The 27,977-nt window shown below is 37.0% G+C and overlaps 1 protein-coding gene across 2 annotated transcripts; it reads left to right on the top strand.

The window, feature by feature from the left end:
• The first annotated feature begins 6 nt into the window (after positions 1–6).
• spata13 (spermatogenesis associated 13) lies at positions 7–27,965 on the top strand. 2 transcript variants are annotated; one of them, XM_048174043.1, is made up of 15 exons: positions 7–474; positions 9,060–10,466; positions 14,397–14,435; positions 14,904–15,323; positions 17,775–17,919; positions 18,051–18,169; positions 18,898–19,077; positions 20,938–21,123; positions 22,345–22,524; positions 22,609–22,841; positions 24,130–24,259; positions 24,549–24,921; positions 25,013–25,087; positions 27,029–27,064; positions 27,410–27,551. In XM_048174043.1, exons 1-14 carry the CDS (start codon positions 466–468, stop codon positions 27,049–27,051), a joined length of 3,519 nt encoding a protein of 1,172 aa, XP_048030000.1. In that variant the 5' UTR covers positions 7–465; the 3' UTR covers positions 27,052–27,064; positions 27,410–27,551. The 2 variants fall into 2 exon arrangements, with proteins under 2 accessions (XP_048030000.1, XP_048029999.1); XM_048174042.1 differs by lacking the exon at positions 27,029–27,064 and having other exon boundaries at positions 8–232; positions 352–474; positions 27,410–27,965.
• Positions 27,966–27,977: the final 12 nt, after the last annotated feature.

Below are 27,977 nucleotides of genomic sequence, written 5' to 3'. Positions count from 1 at the left end.
CGAAGCAATCAGCGCAACAAGTGCACTGATGCTGTCCAATACTGTCGCGACGCTGCCAGCCTGGAGGCTCTCTGGCTGAGCTTTTCCACCGCAGCGAACCAACTTTAAATTTTCAACGCAGGCAGTTTTGACCCGCAAATCTGCTTCGTGTCCGGTTGGTTTCGGTCATGTGCAGATAATTTGCCTGAGGGAGTGCTCGAGCCACACTTTTAATGGAAAGTTTTCCGTCCCGGTAGGTCTGTGACTAAGGGGTGTTTGTTCTTGTGAATCACCAGACGAAATATTGGCTGGTTGTTCGTTCACTACGTACTTTCGCATTAATCTCTGGCCTGTTTAACGATTTCCGCTAAGTTAATATGCGTGATTCGTCGGACATTGGACTGTCGGAGGAGTTAGTCGCGGCTGACGATTCGATCGAAGCCGCACAACTGTTGTGACACCGGGCCAAGACACCACTCAAGAAGTATGATAAAGGTAAGATTCGGCTTATCATTTTTGCTTTTATTTAGAGGGGATATATTTATTTATTTATTAATTAAAATAGGAATATATATGTCAAGTGAATTTAAAATGTTTGTTCAAAAGTTCGGTAGCACTTTATCATCTTGCCAGTGCCGTTGGGTTCAAAAAAGAAGCTGAAGGGAGGAGGAGGAGGAGGAGGAGGAGGAGGGGGTATTGTGTATGCGTTACTATCCCACTTGTTGCCATAGTGATATGTGGGGGGTGTTAGAGCGCGCAAAGCTTGTAGGGAGATCGGAGAAGACGAGGAGGGGGTTGGTTGGGGTGGCGAGGTGCTTCTTAAAGAGCTTTATAGAGAGACTGAGTTAATTAAACTCACAAATAAACGAGAGCTTTTTTTTCTTCTTGTGGAAAAATCCCAAGTCCGTAATCGCCTTCATTCATTCCAGCAGCCCGCTCTTAAACCTGAAATATTTGTCTTGATCTGTACTGCTTGAAAGGTTTTCTTTGTGGTGGAACCAAAATGGATTTTTTCCCCAGCTATGTAACGTTAAAGAAACAAACATTTCACTCCTGCTTCTCAGACAGGAAACCAAGGCCTATTAGGGGTCATCATCAGCAACACTGCTGGAAAACAACAACAACAACAAATGTTTAAAGGTGCCCTAGAATTAAATATTGAATTTATATTGGCATAGTTGAATAACAAGAGTTCAGTACATGGAAATGACATACACTGAGTTTCAAACTCCATTGTTTCCTCCTCCTTGTGTAAATCTCATTTGTTTAAAAGACCTCCGAAAAACAGGTGAATCTCAACATAACACCAACTGTTACGTAACAGTCGGGATCATTAATACGTATGCCCCCAATATTTGCATATGCCAGCCCATGTTCAAGGCATTAGACAAGGGCAGCCAGTATTAACGTCTGGATGTGCACAGCTTGAATCAACAAACTAGGTAAGCAAGCAAGAACAATAGCGAAAAATGGCAGATGGAGCGATAATAACTGACATGATCCATGATTACATGATATTTTTAGTGATATTTGTAAATTGTCTTTCTAAGTGTTTCATTAGCATGTTGCTAATGTACTGTTAAATGTGGTTAAAGTTACCATAGTTTCTTACTGTATTCGCAGAGACAAGAGCTGTCGCTATTTTCATTTTTAAACACTTGCAGTCTGTATAATGGATAAACACAACTTAATTCTTTTATAAATCTCTCCAACAGTGTGTAATGTTAGCTTTAGCCACGGAGCACAGCCTCAAACTCATTCAGAATCAAATGTAATACATCCAAATAAATACAATACTTACATGATCTGATGTATGCATGCAGCATGCATGATGAACATCTTGTAAAGATCCATTTGAGGGTTATATTAGCTGTGTGAACTTTGTAAATGCGCTGTATTATAGTCTAGAGTTGGGGGGGCAGGGAGCGCGCGATTTAAAGGGGCCGCAGCCTGAATCAGTGCATAGTTAATGATGCCCCAAAATAGGCAGTTAAAAAAATTAATTAAAAAAAATATCTGGGGTATTTTGAGCTGAAACTTTACAGACACATTCAGGGGACACCTTAGACTTTTATTACATCTTGTAAAAATGGTTCTAGGGCACCTTTAAACCAGGCTAAAATGGTATGCTGTTCTTAACTGGTTTAGCTGTCTCACAGTCTGGCCAAGCTGATTTTTAGCTGGTTGGTCAGCTCTCTTAAAACCAGCTTGACCACACTGGAAGACCAGGTTGATTTTAACATATATTTATTTTTATCAGAACTGTAAAGTGAATTATTTATTTATTTATAAGTTACACTACCTTAATTAAAGTGTAAAAATGTCTTTAGTCAGCTTGCCAGTTACATTAGCCTATATCTTTTATTTTAATTTATTAATTTTTCTCAGGAAATATTAGGACATTTTAAGGCCTGGAAAAAAATTAAAATGTCATGGAATTTTCTATAATGAATATACATTTTTCTAGTTATGCCAAGCTCTAAAATAACTTGTAAGACAAAAATATCTGTAAAATTAGACCCTTTTCACAGACTGTGATGATGCATTTTTTCGGCATTACGAAAAAATCGGTCATCAGAACCGTAAATCCTGCAAAGTTTTTTATATTTTCATTTTTTTTTTTAAAAACGTATGTACATTTATAACGCTATACTTAGTATTATATTACCTTTGCATCAAATTACAAAAAATTAGTTAACGCTGCTGTGAGGGTGTTTCTAATACAGCAGCTATGGGAGTGACAGTAAAATTGACGTCTTTCTCTCTTCTGACTGCCGTTATCAATCGCTTTTTTTCCCCTCTTTTTGAAAGTTGTGAAAACACTTGCGGAGTTTTTCTTTTGCTATTTGAGCAAATGGAAACATGCAATATATTTAATGTATTCTCTCATTCACCGCTATAGAATTTTACCCAACTATGACGACTTCTGAGAAACCCGGAAATGTGAAAAGGGTCAAGTTTTAATGATTAAAACCCTTATCCTGTAATCTCTAACAACTAGAAAAGTCATGTAAATTTATCAGTCAAAAAGTGTGGGAACATGCAGTTCTTGAAACTTCCGAAATTACGAAAATAATCAAGGTTAATTGCGTTAATCTACATACCGTTTGAAAACAAGCAGCTTTGTCATCATTACAGCCAAAGCACCAGAATTAAAGTATCTTAGCCTACATGGGGGGCCTTCAAACATCGTCTTGGACAGCGGGGGTCCTTGGAGTCCTCTGTGAGATGCACTTATAAATGCCTTGTAAAATAGATTACATTTAGGTTTGTAAGTGACTCATTTCTCATACTTATAATGTCTAAAGTAATATAATGTCTAAAGTCTACCACATGTTTGTTACGTGCAAGCCATGTGCAGCTGTTGGCATCATAATTTATAACAGACAAATGAAGCACGGCAGAAAAAGAATGTCACTGAATTTGTAATTCACAATAAAAGCTGGTTAGAAGTACTATGCCAAGCACTTTCGCTTCTCTAAACAATTGCTTTGCTTTAAGACATCAACACGTTTGCGCTGGAATGCACTCCTCCACACATAATGAGGGAGTTTGCCTTATCACAAGACATGCACAGGGAACTTTAATGCCTCACTGGGTGCCTCCTAAGCCATGACTGCTGTAAATTAAGACTAAATCTCACTTCCCGCCCTCTTCTCAACAATCTCACTCTCTGATACCACCCAAATGCATTGGTTTACTAAGTGTTTAATGGTGTTTTGCCAGTAGAAAGCATTTGTTTGAATGTGCTTTTGCTGTAAAGTTATATTATGCAATAAACTGAATTCTGTGCATGCATGCAGCTTAACAGGATAGTTCATGCAAAAATGAAAGACCAGTCATTATTTACTCATACTTAAACCGTTCCAAATCTGACTCACTTTCTTCTGTGGAAAGCAATTCATCTTTGAGAAATATACTGGCTACTCCATGACGCCAAATAAAACTACACCATAATCATATCCATAAAAGTGGTTCATATGACTCTTGCGCTATTTTACAAGTCTTTGAAAAAATGTGATAGGTTTGCATGAGGAAAAGGCAAAAATTAACATTTCTACACCTGCTCAAGCTCTTGTTTATGGAAGCTTGTTTCCACCACTAAATAAAAAAAGGTAATTGCAATTTAATTTTCTCAGAATTCTGACTTTTTTTCTCAGAATTACGAGTTTAAACTCGCAATTGCAAGAAATAAAGTCAGAGTTGCGAGTTATAAACTCGCAATTCTGAATTGTTTTCTCGCAAATGGAGTTTATATCTCGCAATTGCGAGTTTTAATGTCCAATTTAGAGGAAAAACTAATTGCGTTTATATCTCGCGATTCTGACTTTATAACTCGCAGTTCTGACTATATCACTTAATTCTGACATTTTTCTCGCAATTGTGAGTTTATATCTCATAATTCTGACTGTATAACGCGCAATTCTGACTTTATAACTCGCAATTCTGACTATATCACTTAATTCTGACATTTTTCTCAGAATTGCGAGTTAATATCACATAATTCTGACTTTATAACTCGCAATTGCAAGTTTATATTACGTAATTCTGAGAAAAAAGTCAGAATTGTGAGATGTAAAGGATGTTTATGTTTTTTTTTTTTTTTTTTGTCAGTGGCGAAAATAAGCTTCCATACTTTTTGGTGGGTTCAAGAGAGTTGATGATTCACTAACAAATCATTCTTTTTTTGAGTCGGATCTTAATAAATCACAGTTGATGCAATTCACAAACTGGACTGATTCCATTTTCGAGTTCAGCTTGAGATAACTGATAACTGACTAGTCGCAATGCTTCACAGCCCACTGGAGATGAAGATTATCAGTTTAACTTCTTTAAGTCTGTTTCTCACACAAAGCTATCTTCAGAAGACTTTGTCTTTTGAACTACTTCTTTGTCTAATATGAACTACTTTTATGATGATTTGTGTCTTTTTTGAAGCTTGAACACTTCAGTCCCCATTCATTGTAATTGCACAGAAAAGAGTAACCAGTATATTATTCAGATCATGTCCTTTTGTGTTCTATTGAAGTAAAAAAAATAATGTTACACAGATTTGTCATGACATGTTAGTGAATAAAATGATGACAGTTTTGTTTTTGGATGCACTTTCCTTTTAAATGTCACTTACTCAAGACCTTTCAGGTTCCACGAGTATAGAGAAACCTTTCAATAAAGCTTAGCATAGTTTTTCGCAATTGCATAGACATGCTTCCTTGACTTGTTTTCCACTAGTGGACTTGGAGTAGACAAATGCAGGTCATGAGACAGGTGAGATGAATGGGGTGTCAAATGTAGCATTACTTGACGCTTCCCATGCCTGAAGCAGGCTGGGCGTGTCTACCTCCTAACTATGCTTCTTGTTCTCACTGATAAAAAGGAGAACTGGGTTGTAATATGGTAGGTGGTATAGGTAACCAAACAAAAATAATAAATCACTCTCTGCTCTCCAGTGGTTTTTCTTCCATACGCCAAACCTATCAGACTGATTTAGAAGGTTATTGCTTCAATTAACTTTTTTTTTTTCTCTCTCTACATACGTGTCTATGTGTGAGTGTGTTTGACAGTATGCAGATATATTGATGCTAGTCCAGACTGATAAAGCCTCGTAATCAGATTAGTACAGGGAGAGGGGTGCTGCACATGTTATCATGTGGGTTTGAGCGAGTGCAGTCTTGTCCGAAGGGTTGTCCTTTCGAGTTTTCACTGTGAAACTCTCTTTGAGCCAGTGGAAGGATCATCAACGGGTGAGTCAAAATGAGATATTTTCACTCTCACTCTAAACATTGAAACACAAGATTATCAACAAGGATAAAAATAAATCAGAAAGTCTGGATGGCTAAAGGGTGTGTAGCCATCATAAGACAAAATGAAGGAGTAAAAAAAAAAAAAATGCAATTGTGGCTCTTAGTAGTTCAATAAAGAAAACATGACTTCATTCCATAGTGATGTGACAGCATGGCAAGACTTGCTCATCTTGATGGACAGATCATGAGAACTGGTGTGGTCGGTTATTCTTAGGAATTTACTTAGTCAGGAAGCATCATTTTGGGCTTACGTATTTGTGCTGTACAAAGTCATCCTTCACAGTAAACACCTTCATTTTGAAAGGGATAGTTCACTCAAAAATAAAAAATGTCATCATTTACTCACCATCATGTTTTTCCAAACTTGTATGACTTTTTTTTGACTAATCTTTTTGTTAATAAAATGAAAGTCAATTGATTCCAAAACAATGAAAAAAATCATACAGGCTTGGTACAACATGAAGATAAGTAAATTATTTTTGTGGTGAGTGAACAATCCATTTAAAGGTCCCGTTTTTCGTGTTTTTTTTGAAGCTTTGATTGTGTTTATAGTGTGCAATATAACGTGTTCATGTTTCGCGTGTAAAAAAACACAGTATTTTTCACATAATTTACTTATCTGTATACCGCTGTTTCCACTGTCATAAAAACGGGCTGATGACTTCCTTGTTCTATGAAGTCCCTCCTTCAGAAATACGTAACGAGTTGTGCCAGCGGTTCCTGTGTTGTGATTCGACAGCAGTTTAGCGCATCTTGCCCGGAAAGGTCACGCCTCTTACCATAACGTGGAGATGCACGCGCTCAGTGTTATTGTAAACATGTCTTTAATTTTACCCTATCAATTTGAGCCGGAATCAGACCCGGTGATTGGACTGCGGGATGAAAATAACAGCGTTTCGACGACATGGCGACAAACACACTCTACAAACGCAACTCTTGCGTATTCCTGTGGGCGGAGGTTAGTCAAAAAACTGTTTTAGTGACGTCATTAAAGAAGGAAGTAGAGGGATGTAGTCCAAACTGGCCGTTCGATGTAGGCGACTTCTGTTAAATAAAATATCTCGCTTGGCATTGAACTTTGAGCTTTAAAATTTTACAGATTTTATTTATACTCTAACAACAACATTACACACTAACTAAAGTTTGAAACATGGGATCACGAAGAACGGGACCTTTAAGTAGGACTAAATGATTTAGGGAAAAAATCTAATTGCATTTTTTTCTGACAAAACTTGTTGGCATGCTTGTTTGTAGTGCTGCGTAGTGCTATGAAAGGATAGTAATCATTATTATTACTACTACTACTACTAAATAAAATATTATACATATAAGAGATTACAACTGTAAAATAAAAAAATTAGTACAACCGTGAAATTACAAAAGGGATATTTCAACCTGATCTCAAAGGAAAATTTCATAAGAATTTGTACAATGTGAATGTGTTCCTCCTTGTGCTAAAACTCTTATATAAGTAGTTTGATATTTCTGGCACAGTGAAGTTGTGTTTATCTAGAAGCATGAATTATCTATCCTCCTTCGCCTGGAGTTGGAAAATGAGTTTTTGACTGCTGTCACTTTGCATCATAAAGGCGTGCGTGGCTTTAAGAATGTCGAGTCAGTATTTAGTATATTTGGATTAGTACATATTAGTTGTAGGTGTGTTTGGGTGTATTAGTAGCTTCCGTAGGCATGCTTGTGTTTATGTTTGTTTGAGACCTTGTTTAGGGAGTTTAGTTTGAGCCTGACTCCAGCTGGTAGCTGCACAGAGGTTGTTTGAGTTCTTAATTAATTCATACTCTGGGACAGTGATGATACAGAGGAGGAAGAGTAGGAGAGAAGTTCAACTTTAAACTCAGAGACTTTGGACATGTGAGTAGACTAAGGAGTGACTTGAAAGTTGAATTAATTGCATTCTTTCAAAGCTCTAGTTAAACAAAAAGGTCAGGTGGCAGCTTCTTCCTCATGCCTCAATGGAGCTGAGTGCTTATGGGTAGCTGGACTTGATGTGATAGAGATCAGCATTTGAGTTAAAATCAACCTATGCTCACACACAGCAAGACAAAGGGTCAAAAGGTGCACATGGTTAATCTATATACGGTGATCCCAGGAAGTATTTGAACACTCAAGCTACACTAAATGTATGAATGTTTGCATTAGATAACAAAATCTCAAACAAAGTGGCATTTATTTTAAAGATGGTAGAAAAACACATTTCAAGTAATGTAATTCAAAGAGAAGTACAAGTACTTAAATCACCTTGACACCAGCTGATTAAAACCATAATGCTCATTGGTTAAAAAATGAGAAATGGAAAGGGTTTGACTCAGAACAATTAAATGGTCATAAACTATATAATGCCAAAGGTCCAAAGATTTGATTATACATGAAAAAGATTGGAGATTTGAGAATCAGCTCAGTGAGGAAAGAATGGATCACATTTAGTCTATACTGTAAGAATCATATTTTATATATTTAATTTCCAACAGTTTCCTCAGCAAATGCCATGATTTATTTTCATGTGAATTATTTTCATTCGGGAGCTTGTATGAACAAATAAAGACATGGTATCTCTGTTCATTCTTACTCTGCAACAAATGGGTTAAAACAGCTCAACCTCCTAAGGTGGACCCCCTCTCTCCTCACTCGGAATATAGCTAGAAAATCCTGGGCAATTTATTACATTAATCACAATGGATTAGGGGTTTTCATTGCTTAGTCATGCTCGCAAAAGCCTTTCATCATAGCGAACATCACACCAGGCAACAAAATCCACACCCTGGTAGAGGGGCCTCTCTTTCTCAGGCATTAAAAAAGCATAGCCTAAATGTTTTACAGGAAATCTTACAGCATTTAGTGTAACCTACTCATGAGCAAAGCTCTAATGCTACTTACCGACACCCTTCAATTTGCCAGATAAAGGCATTATTCATCCATAGCAGGAATGTTGAAGCTTCGTTTACACCTGTGGGTGGATAAGTACTATTTGCATTACTTCACCTCTGCTGAATTTTAATATGTCATAACTAAGTCAAGTAATCAGACAGGTAATACAAGGATATAGTTTAAAGTTCTTTCATAATGTAACTTATCAAGGTTATGGTTATCACATTGGTGTTGTATTGTTTCATTGAAGTGTGTTAAAAAGTTAAGATCTTCCTCACAGAAAACAGTGGGTCATTTATTGTCTTACTCCACATCACATGCTTTGTTTTCTTTGTTCCAAGAGTTAGTCAGATTGTTCATTGAGATTGAACTTTCTTCAATCTGGTTCTGCAGGCACCTTCGTCGGACCCGCAGGGCTCCTCTCACAACAATGACCCACAGAGGGACTGTTTCGCAAAGGAACAGCTGATGAATCCAAGTCTGATGTCTGGTTGTAGGGTCCAGGTGCAACCGGTGCTATCCGAGCCTTGCTATGAGAACCATCTTAACAGACTGAATTGTCAGGCTCAGTCTGTTCCCTCCAGGACTGTACGTCTGTTTTCCACCCAGACAAAATGTGAGGACAGTTCTTCGCTTAGAGGTCCACCTGTCACACCACAGGCTTGGTCTGGATTGGCCAGTTTCCGCGTTATGGGTTCTTTCAAAAAACTGCGGACTTCTGTGCTCCAAGGAATCCAGAACCGGAACAATGCGATGGCAGCCGGTCAGGAGAGAAACATGTCCTTGATGCTTGAGGACGGCGGTAGTTTCTTAGTAACCAAACGAGAGGTCGCGACCAATCAAACAAAGGAAATTGACAAAGTGACGAATGGGACGTCTCAAACTGGGAAGATGTCTTCGGTTTCAGATGAGGAAGATTGTGAGGAGGAAGAGGGTGGGTTTCAGAGGAATTCCCACTTCTCTCGGAGTATACGCAAAGCTTATGGGGCAGGACGGATCTCATTGCTTGACACAGTCAAGACAGATAGCCCGTCTACCAGTGAGCCTTACCCCAGCAGCACTGTGGAATCTGTTGTACCTTGTAAGAACCTTGAGACTCAAGAAAATGTTCTCAAAAGACTAAGCAAAAGTGCAGATAATCTTCATGTCTTTAAGAGCCATTTTAGATGCAAAGTCACCTCAACTGAGCCACAGAACCCAGAATGTACCCATACTATAATTCTTCAGAGGACCACCAGTTCCTCATCGGTTGACTTCCAGGAACGCGATTCAGTTAGGCGTCAAAGCCCCATGAGGACACGAGGACATTTGCAAAAGCTTGTCGGTAGTTTAACAGACCTGACGGTGAAGCGTAAAAACACACCAGACCCCCCTCCCAGAGTACCGCTGTCACCTCTCAGTCAGCTACACGATGACTACTCCCGCAGAACTTCCTGTGTATCCATGAGTGGCCGTCAACGGAGGCCTTTACCCACTCCTAGCAAAGCCCAGCAGGCCAACACTTATGAACATATCCCAACTTTACACTCCGCTCCCTCCTGCCCCGCCGTCTTTAGCTCTACCCTGGATGAATCTCTCGAGCCTCCTAGCAAAACAACAGCCCTCATAAGCGACTCTGTCCAAGTGACTGTGTCCTCAACAGGCTTCTGTTCAGATGCCCCAGTCTGTCCACTGGAAAAATACTGTGAACCTATGGAGTGCCATCAAAATGGAATAAATGACCACTACTCTCAAATGCCCAAGCAGTGCTCAAGCCCCAGTCAAAAGCAGACAGTGAATGGCATAAACGCTAACTTGGAGGTAAGACACTCTTATAATATGAATGTTATGGCCTGAAATGTAAGTTTAGATCTACTAACAACATTTGTGGCATAATATCACCAGAGAAAAAAATTGGCTGTCAATATAAAAAAAACTACTGAATATTCAGTTATAAGTGAACTACAGTGTTTTTTTTTTTGTGTGTAATTGCGCTAGTTTCCATCTCTTTGAATGATTAAAATACGCATTGTGTGTCAAATTGTCAAGGCTAATTGTAGTCTAATTGACATGTATACATGCTGAAGCCAAGGTACAATTGTGTTATCTAGATCTGTTTGTCCGGACGGTATAATTTCTGTCAGACTAAAGCCGGGGACACACCTAACGATTCGCTGAAACATTCTAAGACTGAACTAAACACACATACCGATTGTTTCCTTCGACTGGAGCCGATTTATATACTCACACATGGAATTTGAACACCGACTGTAATCGCAGACTGAACGCAACAGGCTTTGACTGGACGCGTTTGAGCGCGATCAGTCATAAGTATCAATTTACATTCATAATCGGCCTTACAATCGTTAAGTGTGTGCGTGGCTGAAAGGCTCAGGTATACTTCATTGTCTACGTTCTGCTCCATCTTCAGCACAGCTGAGTGTGCAAACCTTTCAAAGTACACTCCTTTGACCATGATCATGGATGCATTTGGCGCCCATGCACTCTAGTGGGCCGCTCTTTTCAAGTGTTCAAATCTCTCGCACGTGCTGTTGATTGCAACAACACAAAAACTAGGCTGAATGTGGACGGTGTGCACGGACATCAGTGGACTGAACTGATGATAAAAATTACGTTGAATAGACAGTCCACAAACCAGAGCAGAACGCGGACAATGGAAGTATACTTTCGGCATAAAGGGGTGGTTGATGATTTCACTTTTTAAACAACGTCTGCAAAGTTACAACACTCAAAGTTTAATGCAAAGGGAGATATTTTCTTTTAAAGGTGCCCTCGAATGAAAAATTGAATTTATCTTGGCATAGTTAAATAACAAGAGTTCAGTACATGGAAATGACATACAGTGAGTCTCAAACTCCATTGTTTCCTCCTTCTTATATAAATCTCATTTGTTTAAAAGACCTCCAAAGAACAGGCGAATCTCAACATAACACCGACTGTTACGTAACAGTCGGGGTGTACGCCCCCAATATTTGCATATGCCAGCCCACGTTTCCAACATTATAAAAGGCATTAGACAAGGGCAGCCAGTATTAACGTCTGGATGTGCACAACCAAATCATCAGACTAGGTAAGCAAGCAAGAACAATAGCGAAAAATGGCAGATGGAGCAATAATACCTGACATGATCCATGATAACATGATATTTTTAGTGATATTTGTGAGTTGTCTTTCTAAATGTTTCGTTAGCATGTTGCTAATGTACTATTAAATGTGGTTAAAGTAACCATCGGTTATTACTGTATTCACGGAGACAAGAGAGCCGTCGCTATTTTCATTTTAAAACACTTGCAGTCTGTATAATGCATAAACAACTTCATTCTTTATAAATCTCTCCAACAGTGTAGCATTACCTGTTAGCCACGGAGCACTATCAAACTCATTCAAAATCAGAAGTAAACAATATAACAGTATACAATACTCACATAATCCGACGCATGCATGCCGCATACATGACGAACACTTTGCAAAGATCCATTTTGAGGGTTATATTAGCTGTGTAAACTTTAAGGCACTGTTTAAGGCAAGCGCGAGCTCTGTGGGCGGAGAGCATGGGATTTAAAGGGGCCGCAGCATAAAATCGGCGCGTTTATAATGATGCCCCAAATTAGGCAGTTAAAAAAATTAATTAAAAAAAATCTATGGGGTATTTTGAGCTGAAACTTCAGACACATTCAGGGGACACCTTAGACTTATATTACATCTTTTAAAAACATAATCTAGGGCACCTTTAAATAATTCTCTGTTTAAGGACTACAACACACGGCTAGTAGGGACTACAATGAACTTCTTCCTGGGTTAGTGACATCACTATCCCTAAAATTTACATAAACCCTACCCCCTAAAACACGCAACAAAGGGGGTGATGCCATATTGGGCTGCTTTAGAGAAGAGGAAGAGTTGTTGTAGTAGAGTGTTGTTACCATGCCTTCATACTTTCTATGAGTTGTAACCTCTCTCCATCAGTGTCAGACTACGGTTTGAACAATGTAAGGCTGAACACCGTTACTGACAATCGTCATTTTGGCTGCGTGAGTTTCTCCAGCTTTGGTGTTGTTGAGCAACCGAAGCATGAGCTGTTAAAGCTCTGCCCTATTCTGGAGAGGGGGCCAGGAGCATTAGCTTATTTGCATTTAAAGGGACACACACAAAGACGGTGTATTTGCTCACACTCAAATAGGGGCAAATTTGACAAGCTTTAATAAATGATTTGTTGGGTATTTTGAGCTGAAACTTCATAGACACATTCTGGGGACACCAGAGACTTATATTATTTCTTGTAAAAAGGGCATAATAGGTCCTCTTTAAAGCATTTATATGACATTTTAGGAAGACATACTATTGCTTTAGTCATACTGTAATCAAACTTTTAATGTGCATGTAAATGTACTTACAATGGAAGTAAACAAGGCGAGGAGCAATAAAATACACACAAAAAAATTGTAGCTTACAAGAGACTAGTGTGGTGTAAAATATGAAAGGACCATGTAAAACAGAAAATATTTACTTTCAAATTGGAGAGCTTTAATGGAGAACAACTATAATGTCTTCTGCCTAAGAACAGTAGTCAGTTTAGACAACTTTATAGTAAATTAAATTTTTTTTTTTTTTTTTTTTTTTTTTTTTACCTCCCTGTGATCACTATTTTTTTATATTTAAAAAAAGAAAATTCTGTAGGACATTATGCTACAAATGCTATTGGTAGCACTTAACTTGTATTACTTTAAGACATGTAGTCTGTGTTTCGGATCCAGACATTACTGTATACAGGAAAAAAACTGAAAGTTTTTAGTTTGTGCTTATAATGCTACAATTTGTGCTTAGGTTTGCTTAGCAAGATTTGCTCTGCACCTTCATATGTAACTTGTTTGTCTATCCTCGAGACGATATTGATTAACTGTTTTTGTTGTTGTTTGAATTAGTCTGACTGATGATGAGCAAGGTTGGACAAGCACTTTTCTTACTGATGTCTTTCTTCTGATGTCAAATTGTAGATGTCAGATGAACGATTGCCATAAAGTCAAAGAGGACATGGTAATCTTATTCTAAACATTAAACTGGAACAGACCAGTTCATTAGCTGACCTTGACATTAACACAGGATGTCATAAATTACAGTAGACACAGATTTTTGTTGAAGCCTGAACTTTTGTGCTTCGCGTCATATGTTCCTCACACAGGTGACCCTTGTATCTGATGATGCAACCACAGCTTTGGTCTGATATGGTTTAGTAATCGATCAGAGCAAACCAGTGCATTTCGTTGCTCTGGCTTGATTGGTCAATCACCCCGTCCAAAAAAACTATATTTTACTGGAGGAATGACACATTTCTCAGTACTACATTCACAGTGGTACATTGCTACTGTGTCACATGGGCTGCTCAGCTGTATAGCACACAGCAGGTAGAGTTAATGATTAGCGGATGTTTATGATTAGCGGGATTGCTTAAACGCAGCTCTTGGACTTGAGGCTGGACACGTATCAACAAGGACAGTGTCTCCTCCCCAGAAGAACAACCCAAGGGACGAAGTCCAGTAATCAAACCAAGCTAGCTTAGTTGCAAATGGACTCAGGGAAATATAATAGAAAGATGTAGACAAACTACAGCAAGCCAAGCTCAGCCAAACTTTATTTTCCTTTTCTATTTGTGTTTCTGTGTGTGCGTTGTTTTGTTTTCATATATATGTTGTCTTCCTCACAATGGTGCTGATTTATTGTGTGCCTTTTCAGTGTCTATGGACTGAAGAGAAGGAAACTGATGATCTTGAGGTAAGATCCATTTTTCTGTGTGTGTATTTTATACAGAATTGATAACAGGCTGACAGCAACATCAGCACAAACTAGAGAATTAAAATTTGTTTTGCCGTGTTGTACAGATAGTTGTTGTTATTTTTCTTTTGTCAAACAACATTACTGTTCTAATAATCAGATTTGAAATCTGTCTTTCTGAATCATCTTGTCACTGTCACTTGCCTCATTTGTCAAATTGCAAGAATAAAAAAAGGCAATTTTTTCATCGTATTCAGTCATTTTCCAACATGGAACGTGTCTATGAATTCAGTTATCAACATTTCATAGCTCTATAATTTTCAGCCATTATTGCAAATTAAAAACAAACAAAAAATGGTTTGTGAAGACAACTATGGTTAATTTTTTTTTTTTATATATATATATATATATCAGATGTAGTAGGTCTTAAAGGATAAACTAACTGCTGACATTTGATTTCTCCTCTAGGCTTCATCAGATGACCTAGTTAGAAATGCATTTCTCAAAAGTGATGATTCCTCAGAATCCCCCTTGATAACTCCAACAACACCAAACTCTCCAGCCTTTTCCAGTGACTCTCCCTCTTCTGTGGTACCCAGGAAGAGGGCAGGTCGCTCCAGACCCCGTCCAGTGTCTGACTATGGCCAGCTGGCCAGCAGAAAATACTGCATCCCAGAGGAGGACAGGGAGTCGGAGAATATGGACTACACTTCCCAAAAGGACTACAATAGCAGTGGCAGCTACATAGAGAGCAACAGACCTGAGAATGGTCATGTGTGCACTCAAACAGAGAGCAGAAAGAGACGTCCCATCTCCGTTATTGGAGGAGTGGATCTGTTTTCATCTCCAACTGCTGAGCAGAAGGACGACACTGAAAGTTTGCCTTCTGTAAGACCTTTTGCACTTTTTCTTTCATCTGTTTTGTTTTGTTACATTTCTGCACAATTTTTTGTGCCATACAGATTTCCCAAACACTTCTTCCCCATCTTCCATTATTTCAACAAATGATTGTCCAGCCTCATTGGTCAAGAGTCCAGTTCAGAAAAAAAAATTCTGATTGGGTAACAGTCAGTCTGACATTGATTGATTGATTGATTGATTGATTGATTGATTGATTGATTGATTGATTGATTGATTGATTGATTGATTGATTGATTGATTGATTGATTGATTGATTGATTGATTGATTGATTGGTTCGTTCATTCATTCATTCAAAGGGCTGTAACCGAGACAAGCGTCAAGATGCCAATTACAGTAGCTTTAATGGGGCTTTTTCCTTTTTAATGCAGCACAGTTGAGACCTAACAAGATAATAGAGGGGGGCTGCATTGAGACATAATACAAGCCTGATTTAAACCCATGTGCCTTTAAGTAGCACAGCTACTTATGTGTCACCAGCATGTGTACTACCCACTGTGCCATGGCTCTGGACTTTGAAACCGGCTTACTTTGACATTTATTTTGTTAGTAGATGCTTTTTATTTATAAGCAGGTAACATATATATTAACATATACATTAATTTAACAATGTAGTTAGTGTATTTCGTAGTATTGACTGACTGAAAATAATTTGCAGGGCTCTTTTAGAGATACTGTATCAACTATACAAATGTTTGGTGATCTAAACACTTATATGTCTCATTAGGTCCCTCCCTTAGGGTGTAGCATTACGAGATTTATATAATATGTTATACTTCAAGCGGTTTGAAAGAACTTTTCAGGCCCTGAATGTAACTACTTTTGTTCTTTAGCAACAAAGTGATCCATGTGTTATTTATAAAGACTTTGAAGACATGCTGCATCAGACAATTCCTTGCTGCATCAATTCACTGATCTATTAAATGGCAAATCTGAGAAAACAATGGGGAAAAAAATTAAGAAAATTAACAGGGGGGTTGCTAAGGTTAAGAATCTAAAGTTCAGATTTGTTTTATTGTTCATCCCACATTACATTTTAACTTTATTTAAAGCATTTTAATGTACAACTATATGTTTCTGGACGTGTTTAAATTTTAAGTATTTATACATCATATCCAGTGTTGGGCTCATTACTCAAAAAATGTAATTTATTACTCATTATAGTTACTCCTTTCAAAAGTAAGTAGTATTACTTATTACCAAGTATTACTTATTACTTTCTGGCAACCGTAATTAGTTACACTACTAATTATATTACTTTTCCTTCACGCCCCACATAAGTTGTAATTGTGTATCTTCCCCATACAATTCTTCTAAAATGTTACTAACAACATATTTTTGCCTCATCATTTGACCAAAATCCACATTGAATCACAGTCAGAAGTTATTACAAACACTCAAAGGTGATTGATAGTGACTTTTAATTAAAAGTGTTGTATTAATCTCATTAATTGTCATGTGTAGCTTGAAGCTAATTGTAGCTATAATTTCTCTGTACCCATATGATTATATTTCATGATGTATTTTATCAAAAGAAATCACATAAGTTGGTAAGAAAATGTTTAGTTTTCCAAATATAATTTTAATCATAGTAATATAATTTATAACGGGATCAGAGCGATGTGGGTGGGCAAGCCATGTAATGCCAGAGTAAAGTAATGCCACAACTTACACAGCGGTGTTCAGATAATCTTTTCTCCGACAAAATCAATGTAATGGCAATATTTCCATCTTTTGAATATAAGCTTTTCCATATTCCAAGCTTGCCTGCTGCACTGGTGACTTCATGTGCCTGTGCGAGTCGTGAAAATTATGAAAATAAATCTAATAATTACTGGATTGTTGGATTTCAAATTGAGCAGTTCAGGCATCAAAAGTAAATGGGTAATAATGAGCTGTTTTATGGATGGTAACTGTAATATTATTACTAAAATTTTATTAGTAATAGTTACACTACTAGTTACTGCAAAAAGTAATATTATTACTGTAACTAGTTACTGCCCAACACTGATCATATCAAGGTGGTATTTAGGTTTTTACTAATGTTTAGATAAAATGTTGAGATAAAATTTTACATTATAGTGAATAATAGTTTGGGGTGGAAATGTGCTTATTTAAAATATGTCACAATGAACAACAAAAAAGAAACTTATGAAACTAAAATAGGCTTCATTCTCCTTATGCAAAATGTGTAAAATAATTTATGACAAAGATAATCAGGACATTTCTTTGAGATTCACTATAAAATTCAGTGTTATGTAATGTTATGTACTTAGCCGAGCTGACATTTCATTGTTTATTATCACACAGGTCATTGTCCTGCTCTGAACAGTCACTGAACTCTGAACATAAGGCCTGCTGGATGGTGGGCTCCTTTTAAGGCTGCTAATTAAAGTCTAATCTTTCATGTTTTGTTTCAGCCGGTTTCTCGTCCTCCAATGCCCTCTCACAGAGTGCCTCCATACCGGGCAGTGTCTGCCCGTCTGAGACCCTGCGTCTTTTCCCAAAGCACACCTATCGGTCTGGATAGGATGGGGCGGCGCAGAGCGCGCAGAGTGCTCAGTGGTGAGTGTGTTTTTGTTAATATGCATGAGTATGTGCACTTGACCTACAAACATGGGGGGCTAGGTGGTGAAATTGTTTTGATTGAGAGGGTATATTGATTTCTAAGCTCATTCAGTGTGGTTGTATTATAGATGGCAGCTCTGATCCAATGCTTGATGACAGTGTGAGTGAGGAGGACGGCAGCTTTGAAGAACTGACTGAAGGAACACCATATCTCCAACCAGAAGTTGATCTTTTCACTCTCAATCAGGTTGTGATTTTATGCATGTGTATATACAGTGTATGTATTACACACATACACATTCAAATGTTTGGGGTCAGTTATTAAACATTAAATATAAACATATATATATATATATATATATATATATATATATATATATACACACACACACAATTTTACAAATCAAAATTACATTTGCAAATGCAATTATTGTTGATTTAATATAAATATAGTTTATTTAATTTTACAAAAATATATTATTATAAATAATATATAATTTATATTACAAATTTTAAATGTATGTTTTATGTATTTTTTTGTAAACTGAATTTATTTGATATGATTAAGTTTTTTTTTGTAGATATGACAAATTCATCATGTGAACATTATTAACATATTTTTGACTTTTACAATATCATTTTCTAAACTCTTTTACAAGGGAAAACAATTGTAAAAGTTACGTTGTGCACCTTTAATGTTATACGCGATCTACTTTTAGCATATTTACTCAAGTTTTTAAAATCATTTTACTGTTTTCACTTACAGGCTGTGCTATACAGTCCAGGTCATATTTCACTGTGTATCTTATCTGTTTAATTGCATGTTTGTATGCAGAGTTGATTTAGTGTATGCTTGTGTGGGATCGTCACATATTTCCAGTGCACGACGTTACCCTGTACTGTTCTTATCGTATCATTTTATCTGACCTTTAGCCTAAATATTTTAGCCTGACTATAATCTTTCTCCTTCTCCAGTACATACACTCTGGCCATGCCGTGTATGCGGAGGCTCTGTGGGATCATGTCACAATGGAAGAGCAGGAGCTGGCCTTCAAAGCCGGGGAGGTGATCCGGGTTCTGGATGTTCGGGAGCAGGACTGGTGGTGGGGGATGGTGGGGGACCGCGAGGCCTGGTTTCCCTCCAGCTTTGTGCGGGTGAGTTGCACTGTGACCCTTTTGGAGTAATGAACGTGAAACAAAAGCCACTTTGAACACACAGAGCTTAAAAGTAACAATTAAACACTTAAACATAGTAAAGGCACCAATATACTCATGGCGGAATAGATCTGCTACGCTGCTGCTGTTTTTATTGCTGCTGCTGCAGAGCAATTACAGCACTTGCTACTGCCAATACATACAAGGCACGCTGCTGTGAGCAAGTAAGACATGCTGCTGCTGTACAATAGAGCTTACATGAATTACCCGTAGCAGATCTATACAGGTGGATCTGGGGAAGGTGGAGGGTTTCTGCTAAGGCAATGCTACCAAAGTATTTTGAAGGTTGAGCACGCAAGCTCATTGGCTACTGATACAGCAGGAACCAATCAGCTGTGCCCTATAGATAATGATATGATTACGAGCAGGTTGAGTTAAAGGATCTATTAGCCTGCGCCATCTAGAGTTTCATGACAGAACTTTGTATTTAAGAAAGCATCTAATCATAGCAATGTGGATATTTTCACACGAGCTCTGCTATTCAGTTTTCCAGTCAAGTCACGTCACATTTATTTTTATAGATTTTTATACAATAAATTGCTTAAAGCAAGCAGCGTAACATTATTAAAGGCCCAAGTATACTTTATTTTATTGATTTCATTACAGTTGAGCGTGCAAGCCTTTCAAAAAATACTCCTTCGGCTGTGAGTGCGGAAAGAATCGTTCAGCAAGTGTGCACTGTTTAGTAGACTTTGTTTTTAAGCGCTCAAGTCACCTGCATGTGTGCTGTTGTACACGCACTGTCTGCGGTGACAAAATTTAGGCTGCACGTGGACGTCTGTGGACCCTCCTGATGATGAAAATGACGTCACATGGACAGTGGGCTTAAACATGAAAAATCAGCTTCTCTTTCAATTAGAATAGGCTTTCTGTCACTTGAGCAAACAGGAAAACAAGTTTTATTGCGTCTGCTTGTCAGAGATAGTGTTAGCAGCTGTATGAACTGACAGCGATATCTATGGACTTTTAAGGTAATCAGCTAACCTAGCTAGTTCTTTTTATTGTTGCTGTTTTATTTTATTTTAAATATCTAAATAATGGTGAGTAGATATATTTTCAATATCAATCTGCATGCTCATCTTTGCTTGCTCCTTTGAAGGCTTTATATTTAACAAAGCACATACAAAAGATCTGAACCAGAAGCAATGCTACCTGTTTTACAGAAAACGAAAGTTTGTTGCGCATAACCCCCATTACAACTTTAGTTTCTACTATAAAGCCGCATTCCAGTGTGTTCCTGTTTTTACTCACGTCTGACCTCGACGGACTGAACAGAAGAAATTAACTGGAGAAGATTTCCACATCAAAGAAGTGAATACCTACCTGTTAACATAATCGCCACAGACTAATGGTAGTTTGAAGGTGTTCACTAGCCAGTGCAAACAAATTTCATTTTGGCATGGTTTTGTTCAAAAGGACATCACAGCAGTTTTTAGCTTTGTATCAGGGCCTTGACAAAGCCTGCACAGTTGCTCCGGGTTACCCAAAAGGAAATGCTACTGTTGATGTGTCATTACGGAGGCATGTGCTGATTGACCAGTTTGGAAAAAACGAGGGTGTTCGGAATGTTTTTTTTTATTGTTTCAGGTCTAGATTAATGCATTCCATTGTAAATCTATGACTCTCTCAAGATCCAACAAGATGAGTTAATCAGACACAAAGAGGCCTGAGAGTCTGATCAAGACTTCCTGTAGAAGTGGATTAACCAGTTGTTTCAATCACAGTTGATTGTTATGCTTTATCATGGTTACCCTCAGTTTGATCCTCTGGAATTAACCCTAATGATATGTTGTCATCAAGGTTCGAGTGAATCAGGGGGATTCAAGCAGTGAGAGCGTGGAGAGCGTTCCAGATGCGGAAGAGTCCGTCCCATCAGATGCACACAAACAAAACTCAGAGCACAGGGAGCAGATGAGAGCCAATGTGGTCAAAGAGATCATGGACACAGAGCGCGTTTACATAAAACATCTCAAAGATATCTGTGAGGTGAGCCTCCATCCCAGCCATTTCACGTTGACCTTCTTCTGTAGCTTGCCTTGTTTTCTGGTCTGTGTACACTCTGGTCTATATCATAAAGGAACACTTATCTTCATTTTAGCCTGCATGGTAATCAGTCTCCTATGCCTATCATTTTAAATATGAGATTAAGATTGAAACACATTTGCCTTCTTTCAAGATAACAACATTATCTCTCAGAATATAGTTGTACTCAGAGTAGTTTAATGATATTTAACTCCACCCAAGTGGAATGATGGAATACTATTATTACTATTACATATTGGACAGTACAGATTTTTTGGGGGTTCAGATTTTGTTTTTGAAAGAAATTCTTTTATTATTAAATAAATGCTTTAAAAAAAACTATTTTCAAAGATTCCTGAATTAAATGTTTCATGGTTCCCACAAAAACATTAACCAGCACAACAATTTTCAACATTGATAACAACAAAAATGTTTCTTGAGCACCAAATCAGCATATTAGAATGATTTCTGAAGGATCATGTGACACTGAAGACAATTACAGAAATAAATTTACATTTACATTTTAAAATATATTCAAATAGAAAAGTTATTTTAAAATGTAATATGTATATTACTGTTTTTACTGCCATGAAAACTTTTCAAAAACATTTTTAAAAATCTTACCGACCCCAATCTTTTGAAGAGAGGTATGTATACTCTATACTGAGTATTATGATGATTATTATTATTAAGTATTTTAAACTACATTATATGCTATGGTGAAGATCTAACACAGTAGTATGCTAAAGTGTGGTCATGTGACTTCACCACATTGCTTTTTTATGTATGTGGAGTCCAACAGAAATAAGTAATTGTATTTATAAATAAATATCTTATTATTATTATTATTATTATTATTATTTATTTTTTGGGATTGAGTTTGCTTGCAGTAAACTCAGGTCTATACGACTAATTTTAACAACTGTCCTCCAGGTGTTCTGTGCAAATTTCAAATCTGCATACAGTGTAATATAGTAAGAGAAGTGTGTATATAATAGTGTATATCCAAAAATAGGCTGGATTTAGAGGGAACCTTTCTCATTGCTGACCTCTGCTGGTCAAATGCTTTAAACAGTTTTAGTGAAGGAATACTTTTCAAAGCAATGCAAAAAACTCTAAATGGATATGTTGATTATATTAATAATGCTAATTTTGTTTTGTCATAAAAATCGTTTGTTGTTGTAGGGATATATCCGCCAATGCAGAAAGCACCCTGGTATGTTTACTGATGCACAGCTAAAGACAATCTTCAGCAACATCGAGGACATCTACAGGTTCCAGAGGAAGTTTCTCAAGGACCTAGAAAAGAAATACAACAGCGAAAACCCTCATCTAAGTGAGATTGGCTCCTGCTTCCTTCAACAGGTACTTTACACATTCCTTACATGCACAAGAACTTTTTTCCTTACAAATTGCACATATTTCTTTACATGTTTTTTTCCCTGTCAGGAGGAAGGTTTCTCCATATACTCTGAGTACTGTAACACGCATCCAGTGGCGTGTGCTGAATTGCAGCGACTGATGAAACAAGGGAGATATAAACACTTCTTTGAAGCCTGTCGTCTCCTACAGCAGATGATCGACATCTCCATTTCTGGCTTCTTACTCACACCTGTACAGAAGATTTGTAAATATCCTCTTCAGCTAGGAGAGCTTTTGAAATACACACCCAAAGACCACAGGTAGCTGTCTTGCGTACAAAAGTTTGGGGTCAGAATGATTTTTTTTCAAGTCACCCTTATTTATATAGTGCTTTATACAATACAGATTGTTTCAAAGTAGCTTTACAGTGATAACAGAAGTTCATTTCAGCTGTAAAGCAGCTCTAAAAAAACAAGTGTGTCATTGTTCAGCTGAAGTCAGTTCAGTGTTGATTCAGTTATGTTGTAAAGATTACAGTTGCTTTATAAATGAAATTAGTTCATTTCATTTATAAAGCATTTCTGTAGAAAACAGTGATGTCATCATCCATCTCAGGGTTCACTTCTCATCCAATAATATCAGTGCAGTCCGATCAGTAATATTCTTGAATATTAAGTGTCCCCAACTAAGCAAGCCAAAGGTGACAGTGGCAAGGAACCCAAACTCCATCAGGTGACAGAATGGGGGAAAAAAGCACAATTAAGATTTAAAATAACTGTTTTCTATTTTAATACATTTATTCCTGTGATGGCAAAACTGAATTTTCAGTAGTTTTCAGTAGACCCCAGTCTTCAGTGTCACATGATTCTTCAGAAATCATTATAATATGCTGATTTGCTGCTCAAGAAACATTTCTCATTATTATCAATGTTGAAAACAGATGTGCTGGTTAACCCTTAAACGCAAACCTCGGGTCTTTAATGACCCGGCATGTCACTCAGTACCCTCCTCCTCATTAATTTTATAAAGTTAGACTTCAACCTTCTTAATATTCCTCAATTCATTATAAACAATATAACATTATAAAAGAATGTTTTTCACATCTATTTTTTGTAAAAATTGTATGGTTTCGCTAATGGCACCGAGGTGTGTAACAGTGTAAGTATATTTTTTTTGCACAACAATAATTGAATCTTTGGTGACTGAATAAGTGCAATTCACCTTTATTCCACAAGATGGCAATGCCTGATACACAATGATGTGACGTTTCACTCATAGTTACTGCAGGCAGAAAACAACAACAAAAAAGGAATAATGTAATAATTTGTATCATTATTATTATTATGTAATAATGACTGGCGAAACATCCATTTAAGGGTTAATTTTCGTGGAAACTGTGATAATTTGTTCAAAATTTCAAAAGAGCAGCATTTATGTTTTGTAACATTATAAATGTCTTTACTGTCACTTTTGATCAACTTATTGTGTCCTCGCTAAATAAAAGTATACATTTCTTCAAAAAAAATCTTACTGACCCCCAAACTTGATGTGTATATTATTAATTGTTTGTATCAAAATGATCATAATAAAAAATATTTTTCTCCTCAGTGACTACGCAGGGGTGTGTGCCGCACATAAAGCAATGAAGAATGTGGCAAGTCTGATAAACGAGAGGAAAAGGCGACTTGAGAGCATCGACACCATCGCTCACTGGCAGGTGGCCATCCTCCACTGGGCGGTCAGTGACAACACATATTCAACATTACTTAAACACTATTTTTGAATTATTCAAGGTAGCAGCCACATCCTCTCTGATCTTTTTGTATAAAGAAATTTGATTTGGCAGATGTGTGCGTGTGTCTAATGCAATAAGATGTTAATTGGATACCACTTTGATCTGTTTATTAGATTACTTATTAGTTAATACGCTGGGTCATTCACAGAGCTAAATGTGGCTTTGTGAACTGTAGAAAAATAATGTCAGGTTTCAAAGTTGTTCAAAGCAACCCTTCTTTCACTTCCTTCAGGGTGATGATGTGTTAACGCGAAGCTCCGAGCTCATCCACTCTGGCGAGCTGACGCGGATAGTACGACCCGGTAAGACGCAGCAACGCAGCTACTTCCTGTTTGACCACCAGCTGGTGTTTTGTAAGAAAGACGTCCTGCGGAGAGACCTGCTACACTACCGTGGCCGTATGGACACAGACCAGCTCGAGCCAATCGACCTGCCTGATGGACGGCACGCTGAGCTGGGCCTATTGAAGAACGCGTTTCTCCTACGGCATGCGGAGAACCTGAATGTGCTGTGTGTGCTGTGCTGCAAAAAGAGCCAGGACAAGGAGAGATGGCTGCAAGCGTTTGCTCGAGAGCGCAGACGGGTACAGGAAGACCAAGAGATGGGTGAGTCTCACGGGTGAATGCATCCATTAGGATAGGAGTATGCCAGTGAATTCAAAGAATGCCATTCATTATTTTTTTGGTCTCTTTTCAGGGATGGAGATTACTGAGGCCCAGAGGAAGCAAGCAGTTCACAACGCCAGGAAATCTAAACAAGGCAAAATGAAAAGTATGTCCAGTCTTTCAAACTATCTTCGTGCAGGGTTATAATAGTTTTGAATTGAGTTTTTAATGTAGTATTTATTTCTATTATCCACTTTATTCCCGATGAGCCTACTGTGTTTTGAATTATGGGTGGCACTTCTAGTTTGAGGAAATTTAATTCAAAAAGACAAACGAATAATTTCAGATCATAAGGTTGCCCTACAAATAAAGCTTATCCGTCAGTTTGAATGAGCTGTCAATTTTATTTTCAGAAATCATGAGAATAACGTAACGCTTGGTATTTTAACATGATGTGTTATAACAAGAATATCTATGGCAAGAGCTCTTTTCAGTCGCTGCATTCTTTTCCAAGTGATTATTTTCTTTTTCCCCTATGCATTCCGCTGTAATAGTATGAAAAGGACAACATATACTGCATATCTGTGGTCTGTTCTCCCGATTTAATTTACGGTATATCCCTTTAATAATTCATTGGAACGCATGAAAAAAATCTCTCATTTTTCTCCTCAAATCCTCATGTCTCTTTCCAGGTTTGTTTTCACAGGTAAATACAATTTATTATCTGTCAAAATGACAGAAATCACTTTGGAATAGTATCACGCAATGCTGAAGTTCAGGAACAATTTTTATTAAGGCAATGTATATTACATAATACAGATATATGTTAATACAGTGATATTTAACCCGTCCGTTATTGGTGCAGAAAGAATCGCGCTTTTGGGGTTATTCATGGTCTGATGAAAGTACCTGGTTGATGCTTTTACACTTTTAAATGTCCTTTTAATGTTCAGTGGTTGAAGGGTGAGTAGAATAATGTCATCTCATTGTACCCAGTTAAAAAAAACGTATTATTGCGTTCATAAAGCGAGCCTTTCACTGATTGTTTACAGCTTAACGGAAGTTACACCCATAATTGGTGCAAAGCGTCATGGGGCGTAGGAATAAGGTGGATATTTTCATTTTATTTGTCATTTTAATTCCATTTTTTTTTTTAAATTTCCCCATTTTATTATTTTTTTTTTTTCATTGTTATAATTCATTTTCGAGTTTCAGTTTATTCAGTTATTATTATAGATTAGATTTTATTTTGTAGGATTAAAAATGTTTGGATCTTTGGATTTTATTTCAGTTGATTTTAGACTCATGAAAAAGTTTTTTAATTTATTTTCAGTTTTTCTTTAGTTTTTATTTCAGGAAAGTATATGGAATCAGTGGTGTTTATTTTATTTTATTTTCATTAGTTTTTTTTTTTGTTTTTTTTTTTTTTTTATTATATTTTTTTATTTACATTATTAGCTAACTGCATTCTCTAAATCAGTGTTTCTCAACCAGGGGTCCAGGGGTCCTAGTGGTCCTTGACATAATGCCAGGGGTTCCTTATATCACTTATCTGAATATGAATTTTTGTATATTTTGACATTTGACATGTTCCTATAAAAGAAGAAGATAATATATGTATAATATAACTGATGAAATGACTAAATATAGGACAAGTCAACTAACATTGTAGTAAATTATACTTTATTGCATTTGGTCGTCACAAAAGAAATTAATCATACCAATAAGCAAATTTTATTCTGGGGTCCTTGAGGATGGTTCCAAATATGACAGTGGTCCATTACTCAAAAAAGGTTGAGATTCACTGCTCTAAATTGTAATGTTGACATGCATTCTCTGTAAACCTGACGTAAACTAATGTTAGAAAACTGTTAAAGCGATAGTTCACCCAAAAATGAAAGATTTTGTCACAATTTACTCACCTTTATGTTGTTCTAAACATGTATAAGTTTCTTTTTTCTGTTGAACACAAAAGATATTTTAAAGACGGCACCCATTGACTTCAATAGTATTATATAGTATTTTTTTCCTACTATGAAAATCAATGGGTGCCCTCAACTGTCTGGTTACTGAGATTCTTTAAAATATCTTCTTTTGTGTTCAACAGAAGAAATAACTCACACAGGTTAGGAACAACATAAGGGTAAGTAAATGACAACAAAAAATGTATTTTTTGGGTGAACTACCCCTTTGTGTAATTTCTATTTGCATTGTAAATGTTTAAAGTTTTATATTGTTCCATGATATAAAAACCTAACTTTTTTTTATTTTATTATTATTTTAGTTAGTTGTCATGAAAATGTATTATTTTTTCCCAGTTATGTTTTGTCTTATGTCTATTTCATTTAACAAAAAAAAAAACTTTTTAAAAATATTTTCTATCTAGGCAATAAAATATGTATTCATAGGAAACTGAATGAAATCTCCCACAAAATTACATAATCACCAACTAAAGTCATACTCACATTCTGTGTCTGTGTCCTCCCAGAAATGAACTATTCTGGCCATCCTGTGCCTCCCCACCATCAGCCTCTACATCCTCTCCATCAGCGACATGTGACCTTGCCAACCAGCGTCCCGCAGCAGCAGGTCTTCTCTTTAGCAGAGCCAAAGAAGAAACCAGCTCACCTGTTGTACTCACTTGCACGCAGTGCCCTCTTCAGGAAATGACAAAGAGACACTTTTATCTGTTTTTATGTCATACTCAAATGCATACACATGAATATGTATATTTATATATACGTATAAGTAGGTATGTGTGTGTAAATGACATATGTGCCTCAGTATAAAGGCTCATTATTTAGCCTGAAGTCAGTGTGTTAGTATGGAAAGTGTTAGTTATCTTTTTGTCAAGAAGCTGCTTCCCTTTGGGTTTCTCCCATTGGTCGTCTCACACAATGTGTCTTTTATGACAAAGAGTTATATTCAGCTTTTTAGCTATATAATTTTATTGCTTTACATAAGGCTGGAGCCTTGTAAACTAAAAATAAAATGACAAACACTAACGTCTGTCGTGTTCTGTAAATAAAGTTGAACCAAATGTACACAGTCTGTTC

This window comes from Megalobrama amblycephala, linkage group LG22, assembly GCF_018812025.1.
Source record: "Megalobrama amblycephala isolate DHTTF-2021 linkage group LG22, ASM1881202v1, whole genome shotgun sequence".
Lineage (NCBI taxonomy): Eukaryota > Metazoa > Chordata > Actinopteri > Cypriniformes > Xenocyprididae > Megalobrama > Megalobrama amblycephala.
This window is presented reverse-complemented; position numbering and strand designations above follow the sequence as displayed.